Source organism: Copidosoma floridanum, unplaced genomic scaffold (genome assembly GCF_036245765.1).
Source record: "Copidosoma floridanum isolate Cflo_tuat_1 unplaced genomic scaffold, Cflo_Japanese_pri ptg000019l, whole genome shotgun sequence".
In the NCBI taxonomy this organism is placed as follows: Eukaryota; Metazoa; Arthropoda; class Insecta; order Hymenoptera; family Encyrtidae; genus Copidosoma; species Copidosoma floridanum.
In genome coordinates this window covers 2,143,771-2,160,643 of record NW_028321896.1, presented here as the reverse complement: position 1 = coordinate 2,160,643, position 16,873 = coordinate 2,143,771, and the positions used below count along the sequence as shown (strand labels likewise).

At 35.8% G+C, this 16,873-nt stretch overlaps 2 protein-coding genes across 2 annotated transcripts in view; both read left to right on the top strand.

Moving 5' to 3' along the window:
• Positions 1 to 10,669, top strand: part of LOC106636960 (protein Fe65 homolog) — a 94,794-nt gene extending 84,125 nt beyond the window's left edge. The window contains exons 4-14 of the mRNA XM_089593182.1: positions 1,424 to 1,668; positions 1,747 to 1,862; positions 2,034 to 2,146; positions 2,233 to 2,431; positions 2,518 to 2,645; positions 2,854 to 2,859; positions 3,171 to 3,421; positions 4,448 to 4,650; positions 6,116 to 6,292; positions 6,665 to 6,835; positions 9,438 to 10,669. Coding sequence (XP_089449308.1) covers positions 1,424 to 1,668; positions 1,747 to 1,862; positions 2,034 to 2,146; positions 2,233 to 2,431; positions 2,518 to 2,645; positions 2,854 to 2,859; positions 3,171 to 3,421; positions 4,448 to 4,650; positions 6,116 to 6,292; positions 6,665 to 6,814 — 1,588 coding nt within the window. The 3' untranslated portion in view covers positions 6,815 to 6,835; positions 9,438 to 10,669. The remainder of the gene's footprint in view (positions 1 to 1,423; positions 1,669 to 1,746; positions 1,863 to 2,033; positions 2,147 to 2,232; positions 2,432 to 2,517; positions 2,646 to 2,853; positions 2,860 to 3,170; positions 3,422 to 4,447; positions 4,651 to 6,115; positions 6,293 to 6,664; positions 6,836 to 9,437) is intronic.
• The window catches only part of LOC106636928 (aldo-keto reductase family 1 member B1), a 403,668-nt gene that overhangs the window by 155,899 nt on the left and 230,896 nt on the right, over positions 1 to 16,873 (top strand). The gene's annotated exons all lie outside the window — the stretch shown is intronic.

Sequence of the window (16,873 nt, the reverse complement as noted above, 5' to 3'; positions counted from 1 at the left end):
AAATTCAAGAAAGAAAAATTCGTGGATTGAAATTTTTATGAATTACGCGATTTCCGAGTATTGGCATTAAAAAAAACTAATACATATGTAATCAGAGGTAAAATCTTTTTTTTACTTCTCGTCGTATTGAAATAACAAAAAATAAAAAACACCAAAGCAAAATCTTTTCACCCATAAATCTCACGCGTCTCGAGACCCGCTCGAACCAACCCAGCACCCCTTACATCATTTTCCAGACTCCCATCAATCAGCCAATGCCGTAACCGCGAAAATGCATCGACTCTCTCCCTTAATTAGAAGCTTTTCATCACCGATAAACCGGTAGGGAAGCTTCGCACTTTCAACTGCACAGCACAGAGGCAGGAGCTCGGGGGCGAGGAATTTTCCCGGCAAAACCCTCGGATTAGCCCCACTGACCCTACCCGACCTTTGCGGCGAGTGCCACCGAGCTGGGAACGAAGGGCTACCTTCGTCTAGCTTCTGGCTTCTCGAAATTTCTTAATTGTCGAGCGCGTACCTTATACCGAATTGTTGTCCACCACGAAAGTAGTGTCAACTGGGTTCGCACGAAGAATACGTTGAAAAAAAAAAACAATAATTTGATTTTTGGACAAAATGTTGTATAGAAAAATTTAACAATAAAAAGGGGGTTTGTTTAGCTTTGCTTGAGCTTTTGAGTTGTGACTGCCAAGTAGAGTAAAATTCAAACTTTGTTAATATTAAGCCATGATGTATATTTATAAGATTAATGACACCTGTACCTACCTACTTACCACAAATCTTTCACAAACCATTTACATCTGAGAACACATTTACAAGGCTTGCAATGGCTTCTTTTAAAATCATTTGAGATCGTGCAAAGTCTTTGAAAATTTTTGAAGTTGTCCAACAATATTATAGAAACATTCAGAGTCGGAGAAAAGTTACTAAATTCACACGAATTACGTTGAAAGATCTCAAACACATTTAAAAGTGTTATAACTTCTGAGTCCTTACAATGTTTCAGCGTATCTTATTGAGATTTGGAATGGCACAGCCTATCCTTGCTTCCGGTATTCCTTGAAAATAAATTTCCCATTCAAATTAAGTAACTTTTCCCTTAATTATGAATATTTCTTGCCTTTCCAAAGATCAAAGAGAGTACCCGAGTAAATAAAATATAGGCTACTTTGGCAAATAAGTACCATCGGTTCTTCTCGAATGCATAAATAACATTTTGTTGAATCTCTACCTCGGCACGTTTTCCAATTCCTCCTCGACAAACCAAACTCACTTCACCGAATCATACAAAAAGCCTACGTTACCAACTCCATCCATCCCAACTAGCTCTTTCATCAAATAATTTACTTTAAAAAAAAAACAACCTAACTTACCACCGCATAACGCGGTTCCGTTTTTCTCTTTTTGTTTGTTGCGAGCGCAGTTATTGCGAGAAAACCGAGAACAACCTAAAGTCAGACATGGGCGGCGTACCGCACATTGAAGGCGTAAACAATGAGCTGTACGCTAACGTGCCCGTCAAGAGGCGCCACCCCAAGCAGGAGAAACAACAGCCCCAGCAGATCTTGCAGAAAAACGCTGACCAACCGGAGAAGCCGGTCGACGAGAACAGCGTCGATTCCGAGGACAAAGACGAGAATCTGCCCCCCGGCTGGGAGAAACACGAGGGTAAGAAGCTTTTTTTCAACAGTCGCAAATGAGATTGAAGCTTGCGGTTTTTCATTCGTCTCCCACTTTGGGTTACAGACAAAGATGGCCCGTACTACTGGCACATCAAAAGCGGCACGATTCAGCGCGAACCACCGGAGGCTCGTCTTTCGAAACCCGAGTCCCGCAGAAGCTTCATCAAGGACAATGACAGTGTGAGCTTTTTATACACGGATTCATAAAAAATAATGCCGAAACAAAACAAAGTGCTTCCCTTTGTTCGCTCTTAATGAGCAGCGTGTTCTGCAAAGAATATATACATGTAATATTTTTTGAACGAATCGAGAAAAATTAACGGGGTTCATTTGCATTTCCAACTCGTCCAGGTGAACAATTTCAACTCCATCGGGGGACTGGGGAACACCGTGACGCGGAGCAACACGAGCTACGCACTGGACCAGGAGTTAGAGAACAAGAGAAAAGAAGAGCTGGCACTCAAGTGAGTATATATTAACATGTGTAGCTTGGCAACCTTGCGCTTTTTTTTTTTTTTTTTTTTTATTGAACGCAAGCCTTCGCTCGTAGACGGCGTAGTTACCCGGCACGCACCGACTCGGACGACAGAAACAAGACGATAAGGTTCGCGGTGCGGTCGCTCGGTTGGACGGAAATAGCCGAGGAGGACTTGACGCCCGAGCGCAGCAGTAAGGCCGTCAACAAGTGCATCGTCGATCTCTCGCTTGGGAGGAATGACTTGCTCGACGTCGTCGGACGATGGGGTGATGTGAGTTTCTTACTCTGAAAATGATTTTTTTCTTCTTTTTTTTTTTTTTTATCTGTCTCTGTACGTGATCGCTCGTCCTTTCTCAGGGCAAGGATCTGTTTATGGATTTGGACGAGGGAGCCCTGAAACTGATAGACCCGGAGAATCTCACGGTGCTCAATACTCAGCCCATCCACACTCTTCGAGTTTGGGGCGTGGGTCGAGACCACGGACGGTAAGGATTCGCAATACAAGTCCATGATTTTCAGATTCGGGCTTTTTTTGACTATTGTTTTTTATGTATATTGTATAAAATTTATCAAAGTACTTATATATTCTTGATTGTTTCGATCCAATGCTATGAACAACACTAATGTATTTGTGACATTTTTGATTTTTCTTCTGCTCGCTCCTCTTCTGGATGGATATCCTTTTCGTTACAGGGAAAGGTAATTGTTGTCTTTTTGGCTAAAGGAGCTCACAAGTTGGCGCTCGATCGCTCAAAAATGACTCTCAATGTCCGAGACTTTGGGATAAACCGCATCATTATATCACGAAACCCAGTCGATTGGGTCAAACGAGTTTTTTTCGAGCGAAAAGAACGCCGGGGGGTTTATCACGATACCCGATATCTTGCAAAGTCGTACGTTTTTGAGGCATCGTTAAGTTCAGGTCACATTACGTCGACTTTTGCGACATATCGCACAATATTTGCAAAAAGACCCAAGGGCGTACCAAAATGGATCAACGTATTTTTCAGGGACTTTGCGTACGTGGCGCGTGACCGTAGCACGCGCAAGCACATGTGCCACGTGTTCCGTTGCGACATACCGGCCCGCACGATCGCCAACACGCTGCGCGACATCTGCAAGAAGATCATGATCGAGCGCTCGCTCCACCAGAGTTTGGCCAAGCCGGTCGACATAAACGGCCGCACAAACTCGGTGACCCGACCGACTAACCTGCCCACCGAGCATCGGCGCTTCCACAGAAATGGACAGGCGCTCGTCAGTAAGTATCCACATCGTATGCACGACAACTTTGCAACGGGACCTTTTTTTTCTTCAATGTATGTACTAGTGTTTATTTTCGACGCCCAATGTGCGAAGCTCCACTTCACGTGACAGCACAGGGTATGCTGAGCGATCGGTTTGAACAAAAAGCTTGAAACTTCGCAAACGAATTTGCGTACAATTGCACAAATAAGGGCACTCGAAGGTGAAACCCTCGTTTTTCTCAGATACTGTACTTTTTTCACCTGCTATACTCTATTTTTACATGCATTCACTGTGTGAAGTTCAACTTCTCCTGCCTACTCGGAGCGTGCAAAATATCCGATTCTAGAACTGTGTACAAAATTTTGTGTTTTGCACAGTAATGCTTGACATTGCCATTTTGTACACTTACTTTTGCCAATTGACTTTTTTTAACTTTTTGACCTTAACGTGCAAAGAGAGCCTGATTTGATCACAAGTTAAAATGCGATGATTTTTCAAATGATTTTGACCTTTACGTCGCTCAAGCGTTAAAATTTTCATCAATCACCTGATTCACGCAATTCGTGCGTATAATAATGTTCTTGGACCTACGATAAACTCGTACACAACGAAAAAATGACATATTTCATATACCTTATCCAAATCTGCCTTCTCACTACCGCATATATTATGACACTCTGTACTGTAACTGTGCGTAACTCATCAAACATTTAAACTGCGTCACTCTCGCTAACATCCCGCAAAGAAAGCTTTTCGAAAAACCCGACTGTTTATCAAAGCAGAGAGTGACAAAGAGTCTGAATATTTCATCAGTTCCCAGCCGGAATGGTCTGCCTTTCCACCAAGTAACAAAGAGAACATCACAACACCCTCAGTCCTACCTCTTTCCAGCTAGTTTTTTCCCCTAAAAACAAAGCTCGCTCCTCGTTCCACGTAATTAACGGGAAAGTCTCGAAAGTGTAACCCTTCGCATCCCCTTTTTTTCCTTCTTCAAAGCAGGCAGTTGATTCTTTTTTTTTTTTTTTTTCTTTTTTCACAGCACAATCCTTCCCGACGCCGATGGAGGAGCCGAAAAAAGTGCTGCGCGCCCAGTATCTCGGATCGATCCAAGTATCCCAGGCAACGGGCATGGACGTGCTCAACGACGCGATTGAACAGGTCGCCACCAACACGCCTATCAATCAGTGGCGCAACGTCAACGTCGCCATCGCCCCCAGCATGATCTCCATTCTTACGCCAAACGTACGCATACAACTTGAATTTTAACTTTTTTTTTTTTTCTTTTCTTTTCACGGCACGCTCTAATTTGGAAACTTTTCTTACGCTACTCCAAACAATCTTATTTACTACTTGCTATCTGGGCGTTTTCGTCTTTTTTGATCGCAAAGATAATGTTTCGTAGGATAAATTTAGATAATTTATATTTTCTGGGAATTACTTGTCTTTCATGAGTGGTGTTGAAAAAAATAAATTAAGAAATTAACTTTTACCCCTGGCTGTATAATGTACTATTTCATGATACCCTGGCAGTAAATTCGCATTCCCATTCTAATTTTTTGCTGAAAAGTAAATTTAAGTATTCAAGTCCACTCATGCTGTGCAGTCTAACGCACTGCCTAGCTCGTTCTTATTACTTTTTCCATTGATGATAGAACGTCTCTCACTTCCTCAAAATCCAGTAGGTTTATACTACACAAGTTTTTTTAACTATAAAACCTAGCAAAAAGTTTCAGAGTTCCAAAGTTATTAGAGCTCAAAGCATGCATTTGACTTGGTTTTAAGATTATTCGAGCTCGGATCATGTAACCTACTCTATTTTAAGGTTATGAAAGCCTTAAGTATACGACTTACTGGATTTTGAGGTTACTATAAATACAAACACACGAAACTTACTAGATTTCACAGCCAATCCAGGTAGCTTTTGTTCGATTTGGTTTTATTTTTGAGGGCTTTTTAATCGATTTAGATGGATTTTCAAGATAATTATGGTGGCTTTTCAGGCTAAACCAAATTGATTTGAATCCACCGTAAAATATTTATACAATTACTTTGAGATGAATGAATAATTAATTTTAAATCTTGACTACGTACCTCCTGAATTTGAAGTTTAAAGGAGTTACTTTAAGGTTAATTGTTAATCTTCAGCTTCGCCTCAGTTAGCAATTGACACGTATACGGTAATGTACCACTTTTCTCCCTCATAACGTCATACAGTATTTATCAATCTAATGTAAGCTACCGAGTTTTTACAGGCTGAATTCATAACTACGTTCAAACAAGAAAAATCGAAAAGCGAAATTTTTGTTTATAAAATTTAAAAAGCGATGTAGTAGTCATTGCACATGTAGGCCCTAGAAATTATAAAAAAAAAAATTTACCTTTCACGGTATTTTATAGACTTTTATGTGATTTAGCAATTTTGCTCTTTCGTTAAGAAATTTCTATTGAAACTCCCACTAAGATAGTTATCTGGATTTTTAAAAGATTGGATGGTTATGTTAAAAAAAGTATTTAGATGTTATGCCATTCAACTATGATCGAATCATAGTTTTATTGTTTATTCTTAGTAAAATTATGTGCTGAAATCCGCACTACCCAAGGGAGACTCAAACCCTGATTCGATTCAACATTCAAAAATTTTATGCCATACAAACAATTACTATAAGTAAAGATTAAAATTAAATTTCATTCAAATATTCTGATTCAGGAGGACAAACTAATAGTCGAGTGTCGAGTGCGTTATCTGTCGTTCCTGGGCATCGGACAGAACCCAAAACAATGCGCCTTTATAATGCACACAGCCCAGGACCTTTTCTTCGCGCATGTGTTCAACAGCGAGCCCAGCAGTGGTGCACTATGCAAAACGATTGAGGCCGCCTGCAAGGTAACGAGAATAAACGATTTTAAAGGTTTTTCAAAAAAGAGGTTATGTTTGCAAAATGCCATCCGTTCCATACCTTCCTTCTTTAAGAAGAAAGAAGATCAATATACTTCTAGAAAATCATTAAAAATATATCGTGTAGCAGCAGTGAAATCATTAAATAAACATGTAGTTAAAAACAAGTTAACTATATTGTAATGTAATATGAAAGCACTCTAACCTCATTAAAAACTCTCATCCAGCATTAAACTTGCGGTAATAGTGTTATACAATTATAAAATGTAAAATCTACCTTCTATAAAATGTTGCATTGTGGTAAAAACATCATACAAATACATACAAATCATCAATAAAAACAAGAAACAAAAATTTCAGCTGAGGTACCAGAAGTGTCTGGACGCCCACCCGCCGGGTTTTCGGAACGCCAGCAGCGCCAATACGCCGAGCAGCCGCGGCCTGGGAGCAACTTTGAAATCGTTCGTCGGCTCGATCACCGGCCGGAAGAACAAGCAGAACGAGTCCTGAGATGAGGCTCTCTCGCTCCAGGTGTGTAGTAGCTCATCCACGAGATGTAAGACCGCTTTAGCCGAGACGATGCCGATGCCGATGACGATGCTGATCGCCGGACGCGCTGCTAGGTCGAACAACGCCACGAGACCCTTACCTCTCATTCATCGCTATGGCCGTTACACTTCTTCTTCTTCTTCTTGCTCTTCTTCTTCTTCCTCCTCGCAACCGACCGCACACGACCGGACGGCTGTTTAAGGGAGCGAGGGAAAGAAAGTTCTCAGAGATACGATATATTGCGATAGGTTAGATTTTCAAAAGACCACAACAACTATATAATGAAAGTAGTGTTATGTATACTTACCAGCCAATAATTATCTCTATATAAAGTAGTCACTGATGACAACAACAACAAAAAAACAATACAGTGGCATCTTCGTGAGGTTTGCACTTGACGGGATGTATCTTTAACGATTCGGTTGAGACTTGATAGTTTGATTAAAGTCTGCGGTGACTCGGTCTGTAAAGCTTCACGGACTCGTGGTTTTTTACTTCTTAAATTCTAAATTTATAAGTATGTACATTGACAATAATCCAATGATACAAAGGTAACATGTAGAAAACAGTTTTTTATTAGATCACAGATAGAAATATTCATGTTAAGTACTATAGTACTTAGCTTATAAGCTCGAGTTTAACCCCAAGAAAGACTTTTTTTTTATTCTCAAATGAATCAATCGTTGATAATAAACACCTACGGGGGGTGGATACAAATTTGAATAAAAAATCGGGAACACTTTGTCCACAGGTGGTACTGTGTTCCTATATTTTATGATATTAAATTATAGTATAACGAGTTTTGGATTTAAAAAATGACCAGAATTATCATTAAAAAAAATTATTTTGCATTACATTTGATTACAAACTCACATGTAGATTTATAATTCATTATAAAGGTAAATTTAATTCATCTTTGAATTACACTCTTTATATTGTGATGTGCTTTGAAAGACCATCATGCATTGGAAGAGTTACTGGATAGCACAAAAATTACGTTGTATTTTATTACATGTTGTGATTATTTATTATGATATGCTACAATATTTTACATTATTTTAGAGTATTTTACTTTGACGCAAGAAAATTTTTAATAAATTCTTGAAGCTTTTATTGATCAATATGAAGTATTATTTATTAATAAATTTAATTATCAACACGTTTTTCTATTGTATATTTCGTGCTGTCCAAAAACTTTTACAACTTCCAAGTATCATTCTTTCAAATTTTATCACAAAGCGAAAACCTTATTTATACGATAATTATAATTTTAATTAAATAACACAGATAATTATCTGTGTTTGAGGTGCATTTTTTACGTTTAAATAAAAGTGCTTTCGCTGATTTTTAAATTTAAACTTTAGCTCACTTTTTTCCATCGTCACACTATTGCCACCTGCTGGCACATGTTGCCTATCGTTTTATGAATATTAATATAAAATAACAAGAGCTTTTGAAAAAATAACCATGTACAATTAAATCATTTGCATGGTCATATCAACATTTTTACTTTCATTCATAAAACAGTAAAAATAATGTTTTGCTTTTACAATGAGTTAATTTTTTCGAATTCATTTCGCACCAAAAAAAAAAGATTCCAATCGTTCATACAATATTTCATTTTAATATTATTTCAAATAACTTATTTCCATTAAACTCATTCGATTTTTCGTATTGAGAAAATATTATTGAAAAATATACTTATATATTTTTCATGTAGTCATAACTCACTATTTTCGATAAATAAAATTCTAATTTTAAAATCAAGAGTGCAAACTAGCTTGACGCCAATCACATCCTAGGGTAGTAATTAAAATGCACGCACGCAACGCTTTTTACATTTTCTAGATTCTTTACTAGTTTGCTTAAAAACAAAAAGCTAAATTTCCTTGAAGTGATATTCAAGTTTCGTTATTAGGTTGCTTGGTAAGGTATAATGAAAATTAGTATGAATTGTAAAATATTAGATTTAAAAAAAAATTTTTTGTTGAAACAAATTGTATTTGAACACTTTTAAAATATATAAAAACAAAACTAGTTCAAAAATAATATAATAAGTAGAATAGAGTAGATACTCAAAAATTCTTTTTAATTTAAAAAATTGATGGAATAAATGAATATAAATAATTTTGGAGCTAGTATTTCTTTCTTTACGTTAACTTTTGCATTAATAACCTACATCAACCAGATTTTTCTATTCTTTCAAAAATAATAATATAATGAATTGTGAGTCATTTTTTTGTTGTTGTAATAATTATACTATTATCTCATGAATGGTTCATCCCTTATCTCAAAAACACGATTTATTTTTTGTATTATTGAAAACTTGTATTTTCCAAAACGAATCTTAAAACTCGACAAAGGTAAATTTAGCTCGAAATCAGGCTGTTTGTATAAAAAAAAAAGCTGTCAGTGATGCAGCAGTCAAACATTTCGGCAATCTCCTCGGGCTGCATGGTTCGAGTTGCTTAACCTTTTCCAGCGATTTGTTTCCCAACTCAAATAAAAATCTCTAAACTCACGCCATAAAAACCAACCTTTAGTCTCTAATCGAATGCTTTTTTTTCTAATGATCGTCAACCAGGAACTTTGGCCACTGCCTGCCGAGCGAGAGGTCATCCGACACCGACACCTGCAGTCACCTCTGACCCTCAAATACTTCGGAGCAACGTCGCCACCGAGTGCCTCGCTCAAGTCCCTGCTCTCGCCCAGCCTCGACTCGCGGCGCATCCAGATCGCCCGCTGGGAGAGCAGTAAATCTTAGAAGGAGAACGAAAACACGAGTTTTCATCATGCAGATTATCGTAACTCTGGTACGAAACGAAGCAACAACCGGTCACAAATGCGTGGAGCAACAATTAATGACGTCCTAGAGCGAGTGGTACAATTTAAAAATAAAATAAAATGGAGGTGGGGGTGAAAAATTTTTTTTTTCTAGTCAAGTATCGTACGTGTCTCGCATGTTAATGATAATTATTGTGTGCATTTCGGGGTGTGGGGAAAAGGGAGGATGATGCTGCATTGTTACCCTTACTCTGCGTGCCCTCCCAACCAACTTTGGAAACGTAAATGTGGGGCAAAGGGGAAGGGTAGTAACTGTGTACATATTCGAGATTACATAGAACACGCTATGCTTTTTCGAGGGGAAAAAAAAAAAAAAAAAATTGGTGACACGCAGGACAAGAGCGCGTTTAGCTGATCTGGTGAGAAATTTATTTTTTACGCGTAATTCGATGCAAGGGAGCGAGAGTTATACTCGAAGGGGGAAAACGCGAAAAAGGGACAAAATATAAACTATGTAGTAGAGCGGAGTTTGTATCTTCACAGAACTGACAACGGCACTTGTTAGAAATGTGGCCGAGGGGTGAAAATTTTAACGGAGAAAACACACGAGTAGAAAAAGCAAGAATGAGAAAACAAACGGGGTAATTGTGAACAGAGATAAAAATAGAGATATAACCAACGACAAATGCCGCAGCTGCTGTGGCGCGTTGAGTACCGTGCTTCGAAGTTGCGCGCTATAAATATTAAATATATGGTTATAAATATGTATGAGAAAAAAAAATATAACAGTAACAAAGAAAATAGCTGAGCGCGCGAGAAAAACTCGAAATCGAAACAATAGCGCGTAGGAGCAATTTCTCTCTTCTGCTTCATGCAACTTATGGCTATATACTGAAGCTTTCGCGTTGTAGAGAAGGAGGAAATGTCGCGAGGCAGGCGATGCTTGAGTTTTTTCACGCGCCCCATACGATAACACAATACAGTGTACACTTGAATGTCATACACTTGCGGCCACGAGTGTACGGAAGCCCGGTCACAACATCTGCATAAAAACGCTTAAGCACGAACAAGAACAAGTACTTATGTCACCGACAGTTAGCCTCTGAATCTATCATTCTGGTAAAGAGAGCACGGTGTGAGATATACGGGAAGTTATGTGTAGTAATGATAGTAATCACTACTAAGTAGTGCCATATGTTCGATTTTATTAAACCATATAGAATATCTATACTTTTGGAGGTCGATTTTCGGATAAAAGATGTATTGTATCCTTGCCACAAATAGCACAGAAAACGTCAACTTTTTATTCGATATCTATTAGAGTAGTTGCGGCTGGTTTATAATCAGTTACATGACTCTTCTGTAAATAGCAATAATTATTTGGATCAGCGCCATCTAGCGGTCATTATTTTTTGGCCAAAAGTGGCTCCTAAAATTCTCAATCAGAGCAATCAGGATTAGAGCCATTTAGTCAATTATAAACCAGCCGCAACTAAATTTTTTAGCTATAAAATGAAAAAATAACTATACGTCTGTTTTTGGCGGCAAGTTAACAATCTATCTTTTGCTCGAAAATTTATCTTCAAAAGTATAAACACATAGGAGGTCCATTTTTTGGTAAAAAATAGATTGTTACCTTGCCGCCAAAAACACATGTATCGTTATTTTTTTGTTTTATAATTACTGAAATAGTTGCGGCTGGTTTATAATTGACTAAATGGCTCTAATCCTGATTGCTTTGATTGAGAATTTTAGGAGCCACTTTTGGCCAAAAAATACAGACCGCTAGATGGCGCTGATCCAAACAATTATTGCTATTTACAGTAAAGTCACTTTATTAATTATAAAACCAGCCGCAAATAATTTTTTAAATAGACAATAAATATTTAACATTTTTAATGCTACTTGCGGCGAGTTTACAATCTATCTTTTACCCGAAAACGGACCTCCAAAACCATAAATATTCTACTTATCTTATATGGCTGATAAAATCGACTATATTTACAAAGTTACAATACTTTAGACCTTTTACCATTAACTCATGGAAGCACAGCCCTTTTACTTTATAGTTTCAGTAAACAATTAACTTGTATAATATGTACGTAGCATAATTTGTGTTACAGAAATCTTGAATAACGATCAAATATATACGTAAATTAATCAGTCGAAAAGAGACAACTGAAGAAAAAAGGTCTTAAAAAGAAGCACAGTCACACGAAGAGTCTCCTAAGAATGGAGCATCGGATCTCACTTAATCAGAGAAGGTTTGGGTCTTTGTTTATTTATATTACTTAAAACTTACTTCTCTGTAATCAATGTATTTTTTATTTAGAAAGATCCAATGCTCCATTCTTAGGAGACTTCGTGTGACTGAGCTTCTTTTTTAGGCCTTTTTTCTTCAGTTGTCTCTTATACACTGATTAATTTGTGCTTCCATGAGTTAATGGTAAAGGTCTAAAGTATTGTATTAAGTAAATATGGTCGATTTTATCAGCCATATAAGATAAGTAGAATATTTATGGTTTTGGAGGTCCGTTTTCGGGTAAAAGATAGATTGTAAACTCGCCGCAAGTAGCATTAAAAATGTTAAATATTTATTGTCTATTTAAAAAATTATTTGCGGCTGGTTTTATAATTAATAAAGTGACTTTACTGTAAATAGCAATAATTGTTTGGATCAGCGCCATCTAGCGGTCTGTATTTTTTGGCCAAAAGTGGCTCCTAAAATTCTCAATCAAAGCAATCAGGATTAGAGCCATTTAGTCAATTATAAACCAGCCGCAACTATTTCAGTAATTATAAAACAAAAAAATAACGATACATGTGTTTTTGGCGGCAAGGTAACAATCTATTTTTTACCAAAAAATGGACCTCCTATGTGTTTATACTTTTGAAGATAAATTTTCGAGCAAAAGATAGATTGTTAACTTGCCGCCAAAAACAGACGTATAGTTATTTTTTCATTTTATAGCTAAAAAATTTAGTTGCGGCTGGTTTATAATTGACTAAATGGCTCTAATCCTGATTGCTCTGATTGAGAATTTTAGGAGCCACTTTTGGCCAAAAAATAATGACCGCTAGATGGCGCTGATCCAAATAATTATTGCTATTTACAGAAGAGTCATGTAACTGATTATAAACCAGCCGCAACTACTCTAATAGATATCGAATAAAAAGTTGACGTTTTCTGTGCTATTTGTGGCAAGGATACAATACATCTTTTATCCGAAAATCGACCTCCAAAAGTATAGATATTCTATATGGTTTAATAAAATCGAACATATGGCACTACTTAGTAGTGATTACTATCATTACTACACATAACTTCCCGTATATCTCACACCGTGCTCTCTTTACCAGAATGATAGATTCAGAGGCTAACTGTCGGTGACATAAGTACTTGTTCTTGTTCGTGCTTAAGCGTTTTTATGCAGATGTTGTGACCGGGCTTCCGTACACTCGTGACGTATGATAAAATGTCATTTAAAGACGAAAATTTTCCTTTCGTAACGAAAGAGAGATTAGTCGTCAGCCACACTCATAAACACGATTTCATGCACCTCCTCACACGTAAATCCTTAGGCATTTTTATCGTACGAGCTTCAAAAAAATAATAATAAATAAATAAATAAAATAAAAAATTTATGAGAAAAAGACAAAGCGACTGTTATATTAATATATATATATATACATATAGGGTTCTATAGATGCAGTCGCGTTCGTTTTCTCCGCTCTCGTGTGTGGCTTCGTGCAAATATAAATGTCCATTCATATTCTTCATACACCTTATATACTAATACGTGACACTGCGCGAACAGTTCAAGACGGTCCCACACATCAGACTTGGGAGGAAATTTTCAACAGGCTGACATTGCAATGCCGACGCTTGTGCTCTATGGGGCAAAAAATTTCTAAAAACATAAAAACAAGTACGTGAAGAGACTTGGTTTTTTTTAGTGACATATTAGATTATATACGTACGCCTGAAAAGGCTATACCATAATTGAAAAAGGATATAGGGTAAACAGTACAAGAGTATTCATTGCATTAGATGTCTGGGATGCAAAATATTTTCTTACGTGATATGAGAATAGGATGTTTGGATGGAATTTATGCGGTTTTGACGCTATTTCAATACATAAGTGTTCACACCTTATTTCGTCACGTTTCTTTGTAAAGATACAAAAAACGAAATGTATGCGTTTCACATTTTTATTCATTTGTCTGTTTCGATGAATAAAGTTTTACAAGTTCTAGTGTACATGAAATGCTGCTCTTCAAATTTTTATTTATAGTACTACGTAAAATATTTTCCGGAAGAAATAATTACACACCAATAACTGAAAGTAAAGCTAGAGATTAAAAAATCTGAAGGCTTGTCAATAATGTTTTTCAGTAAATAGTACCTACACGTCTATTCATCTTTGCGGTTTTTCAAATATCTTAACTGTTGTAAAGTATAGCAAGACAAAATTTATTTAAATTAATTTTTATCATACGAGCTTTATTATCTGAAAAAAAAAATTTTTAAACTTAAATGGAACTCATAGAGTTTGCATTGATAAGCGACGAAACACGTTAGTTTTGAAATGTTCAGAGTTTATGATTATCACGAAATATTCAAAATAACCGATGAGTCAAATTGAAAAAAAAATCAATAAATTGGTATGATATGAGCCACGTTTACACGATAAATGTGTAGAAAAAAAAAAAAAAAAAAAAAAAAAAAAAAAACATTTATCAGCAAAAAAACAACACTACACACTCTAAGTATTTTTTTTCTTTAAAAAGAAAAAATGACAAACAAAAAACATGCCGGGGTAAACAAAATGAAGTATAGATTACAAGACCCAACTACTGTACATTAATGTGAATTTTTTTTGATAGTGAGTTGTTCTGCACAAAAAAACCTAGAACATAAAACATGATACCACCGTACCGACACTGTTTATGGGAACCGCGCGTTGGTAGTGAAAGACGTACTAAAAAAAAAAAAAAAAACGATTAAAAAAACCAAGTCATGAGTGTACGAATGAAAAAAAAATTTTACCTATCGCGTTCACAGTATGGTTATCATCATCAGCTCACTCACTGTCATTTGTATACACATACATACATAAATATATAAATTAATAGTGCACTCGGCTAATTGTAAACTCACACGAGCGCTGCTGCTTCTAACGCTGCTATACTTGTATGTAAATCAATCATCTACCATCGTGGAGATGCTGTTGTAATAATTGTTAAATATATTATCGCCTCGTCACATTGTCGCGTTTGATAAATAATAAACAAAAAAAAACAAAAAACAAAAAAAAAATGAAAATATTAATTAAATCAACAAAATATAAATGATAAAATGTGTCGTGCCGCACTGTTGCTTTTTTCATATTTATATAAATTATAAACGATATTAAATAGTTATTGCGCTGCTGCGAGGCAAAAGGCTACTCAGTTCTTATGTCCCTTTCCCCTATCTATCCTATTATTTTTATTGTTCTATCATTTTAATCTATGTATAAATCGAAATATATACATATGCACGTAAAAAAATTATATATGTATCATTCGTTGATTCACTGCTGAGTAAAAAAAAAAAAAAATACTATGTACCAGGCAAAGGGAAGTGAGCGAATAAAAACTTTCAGATGCGTCAAGCTAAAATAAATAAGAATTAAAAAATCTCGCGACTAGGTGAGCTTTTTTTCTTTGTTATTGATGTGGATTGCGCAATGAATCGTTATATTGTCGGAACGACCATATTATTATTATTATTATTATGGATATATTAAAAAAAAAAAAAAAAATTTGCAGTATACAAATAAAATTGAAGGTCCTAGCTGCAAATGTTGAAAGAAAAAAAATACATAACTCTGCTCGTTAACTAAATAAAAAAGAAAAAAATAAACAAATAAAAGATTAAAATAAGGCAGACTACAGAGTTACGGTTCGCTTGAAATTAAAATATAAAATATGATGGTGGAAATGAATAAAATAATACGTTCTACACGAATATTGATACACATAAGAGCGAAAAAAAAAAAACGTCTTTTTTGAGATATTTGCAATTAAAAATTGACGAAAATATGAGAACAGAGCTTGCGCGCTCATTAATACTGCGTAGTCAAGATTATTACTATATAAGTTCATGGAGAGAGATCAAGTATTATAATTGTACATGGAGCAACGGAATGACATAACACAGTGTAACTATATACCTGCCTCTTGTGAATAAAAGTCTATTTGTTTCTTTTGAATAATTTTATTTGTCCACATGATTAAATGTAACCTTTCAATGACTCATAATTCCTACACTATTAGTATTTTTTGTCATAAATACGGAACAATTCCTTCATTTGATTTTATATAGGATTTTGTGTCAAATTTTTGCTATAAAATTTTTAAGCCCATATTATGATGATCGTTTTTAGTGTCCAAGTGGTGATGTAGCAGTTAAAATTTTTAGCAAAAAAAAAAAGTAAGTGCATCGTAATTTTTACGATGAATTTCACACTTAGCAGAAATTTTGTATTTTACAATATACTACTTTCGCACTTTCACGATTCATATTAAAGCATCTTTGTTATTGTTGACATACATACTTTTACCAGGAAAGCCAACTATACTAGGAACACAACCTTTGCAACTAACAACAAAGTTAGAAAAGAAAATACTTTAAGCAACCATAGAAAAGCTGGAGTCTTTTAAAATACAAAATCTGCAGTGAAGTTAAAAAGAGTTCAACAAAACAACACAATTATTTAGTGTTGATATTTTTTAATTAGGCTTGAACAGTCTAAAAACGTCAAGACACTAATCAAGATTTGGTAGTCAGCTGTAGCAAGACTTGATAAAAGCTTTAAAATCAACGATAATCAACAAAAACTATAATAACGACAACATTCATCCTAAAAAATATGGTAACATAAAATTTACGCTAAGATCAATTGGTGGAGTTAAATGAGTGACTTACGCTATATGTGATACTTAATATGATTTAAAATATAGAAAAATAAAAGTTAAGGTTGAGCTAAGGTACTCTTCCTCCGAGCGTGAAGATTAAAGTTAGTCTTCCTCCGAACGCGGTGAGCAAAGCTATTCTTCATCCAATCATTCCAGTCTCGTGAGGTAAGCTTTTTTTTGTTCGTACGTAGTGAGTTAAACTTGTGTACATCCGAACGCAACGAGATAAGCTAGTCTTTATCTGGCCTCGTGATGAGCTAAGCTTTTCTTCCT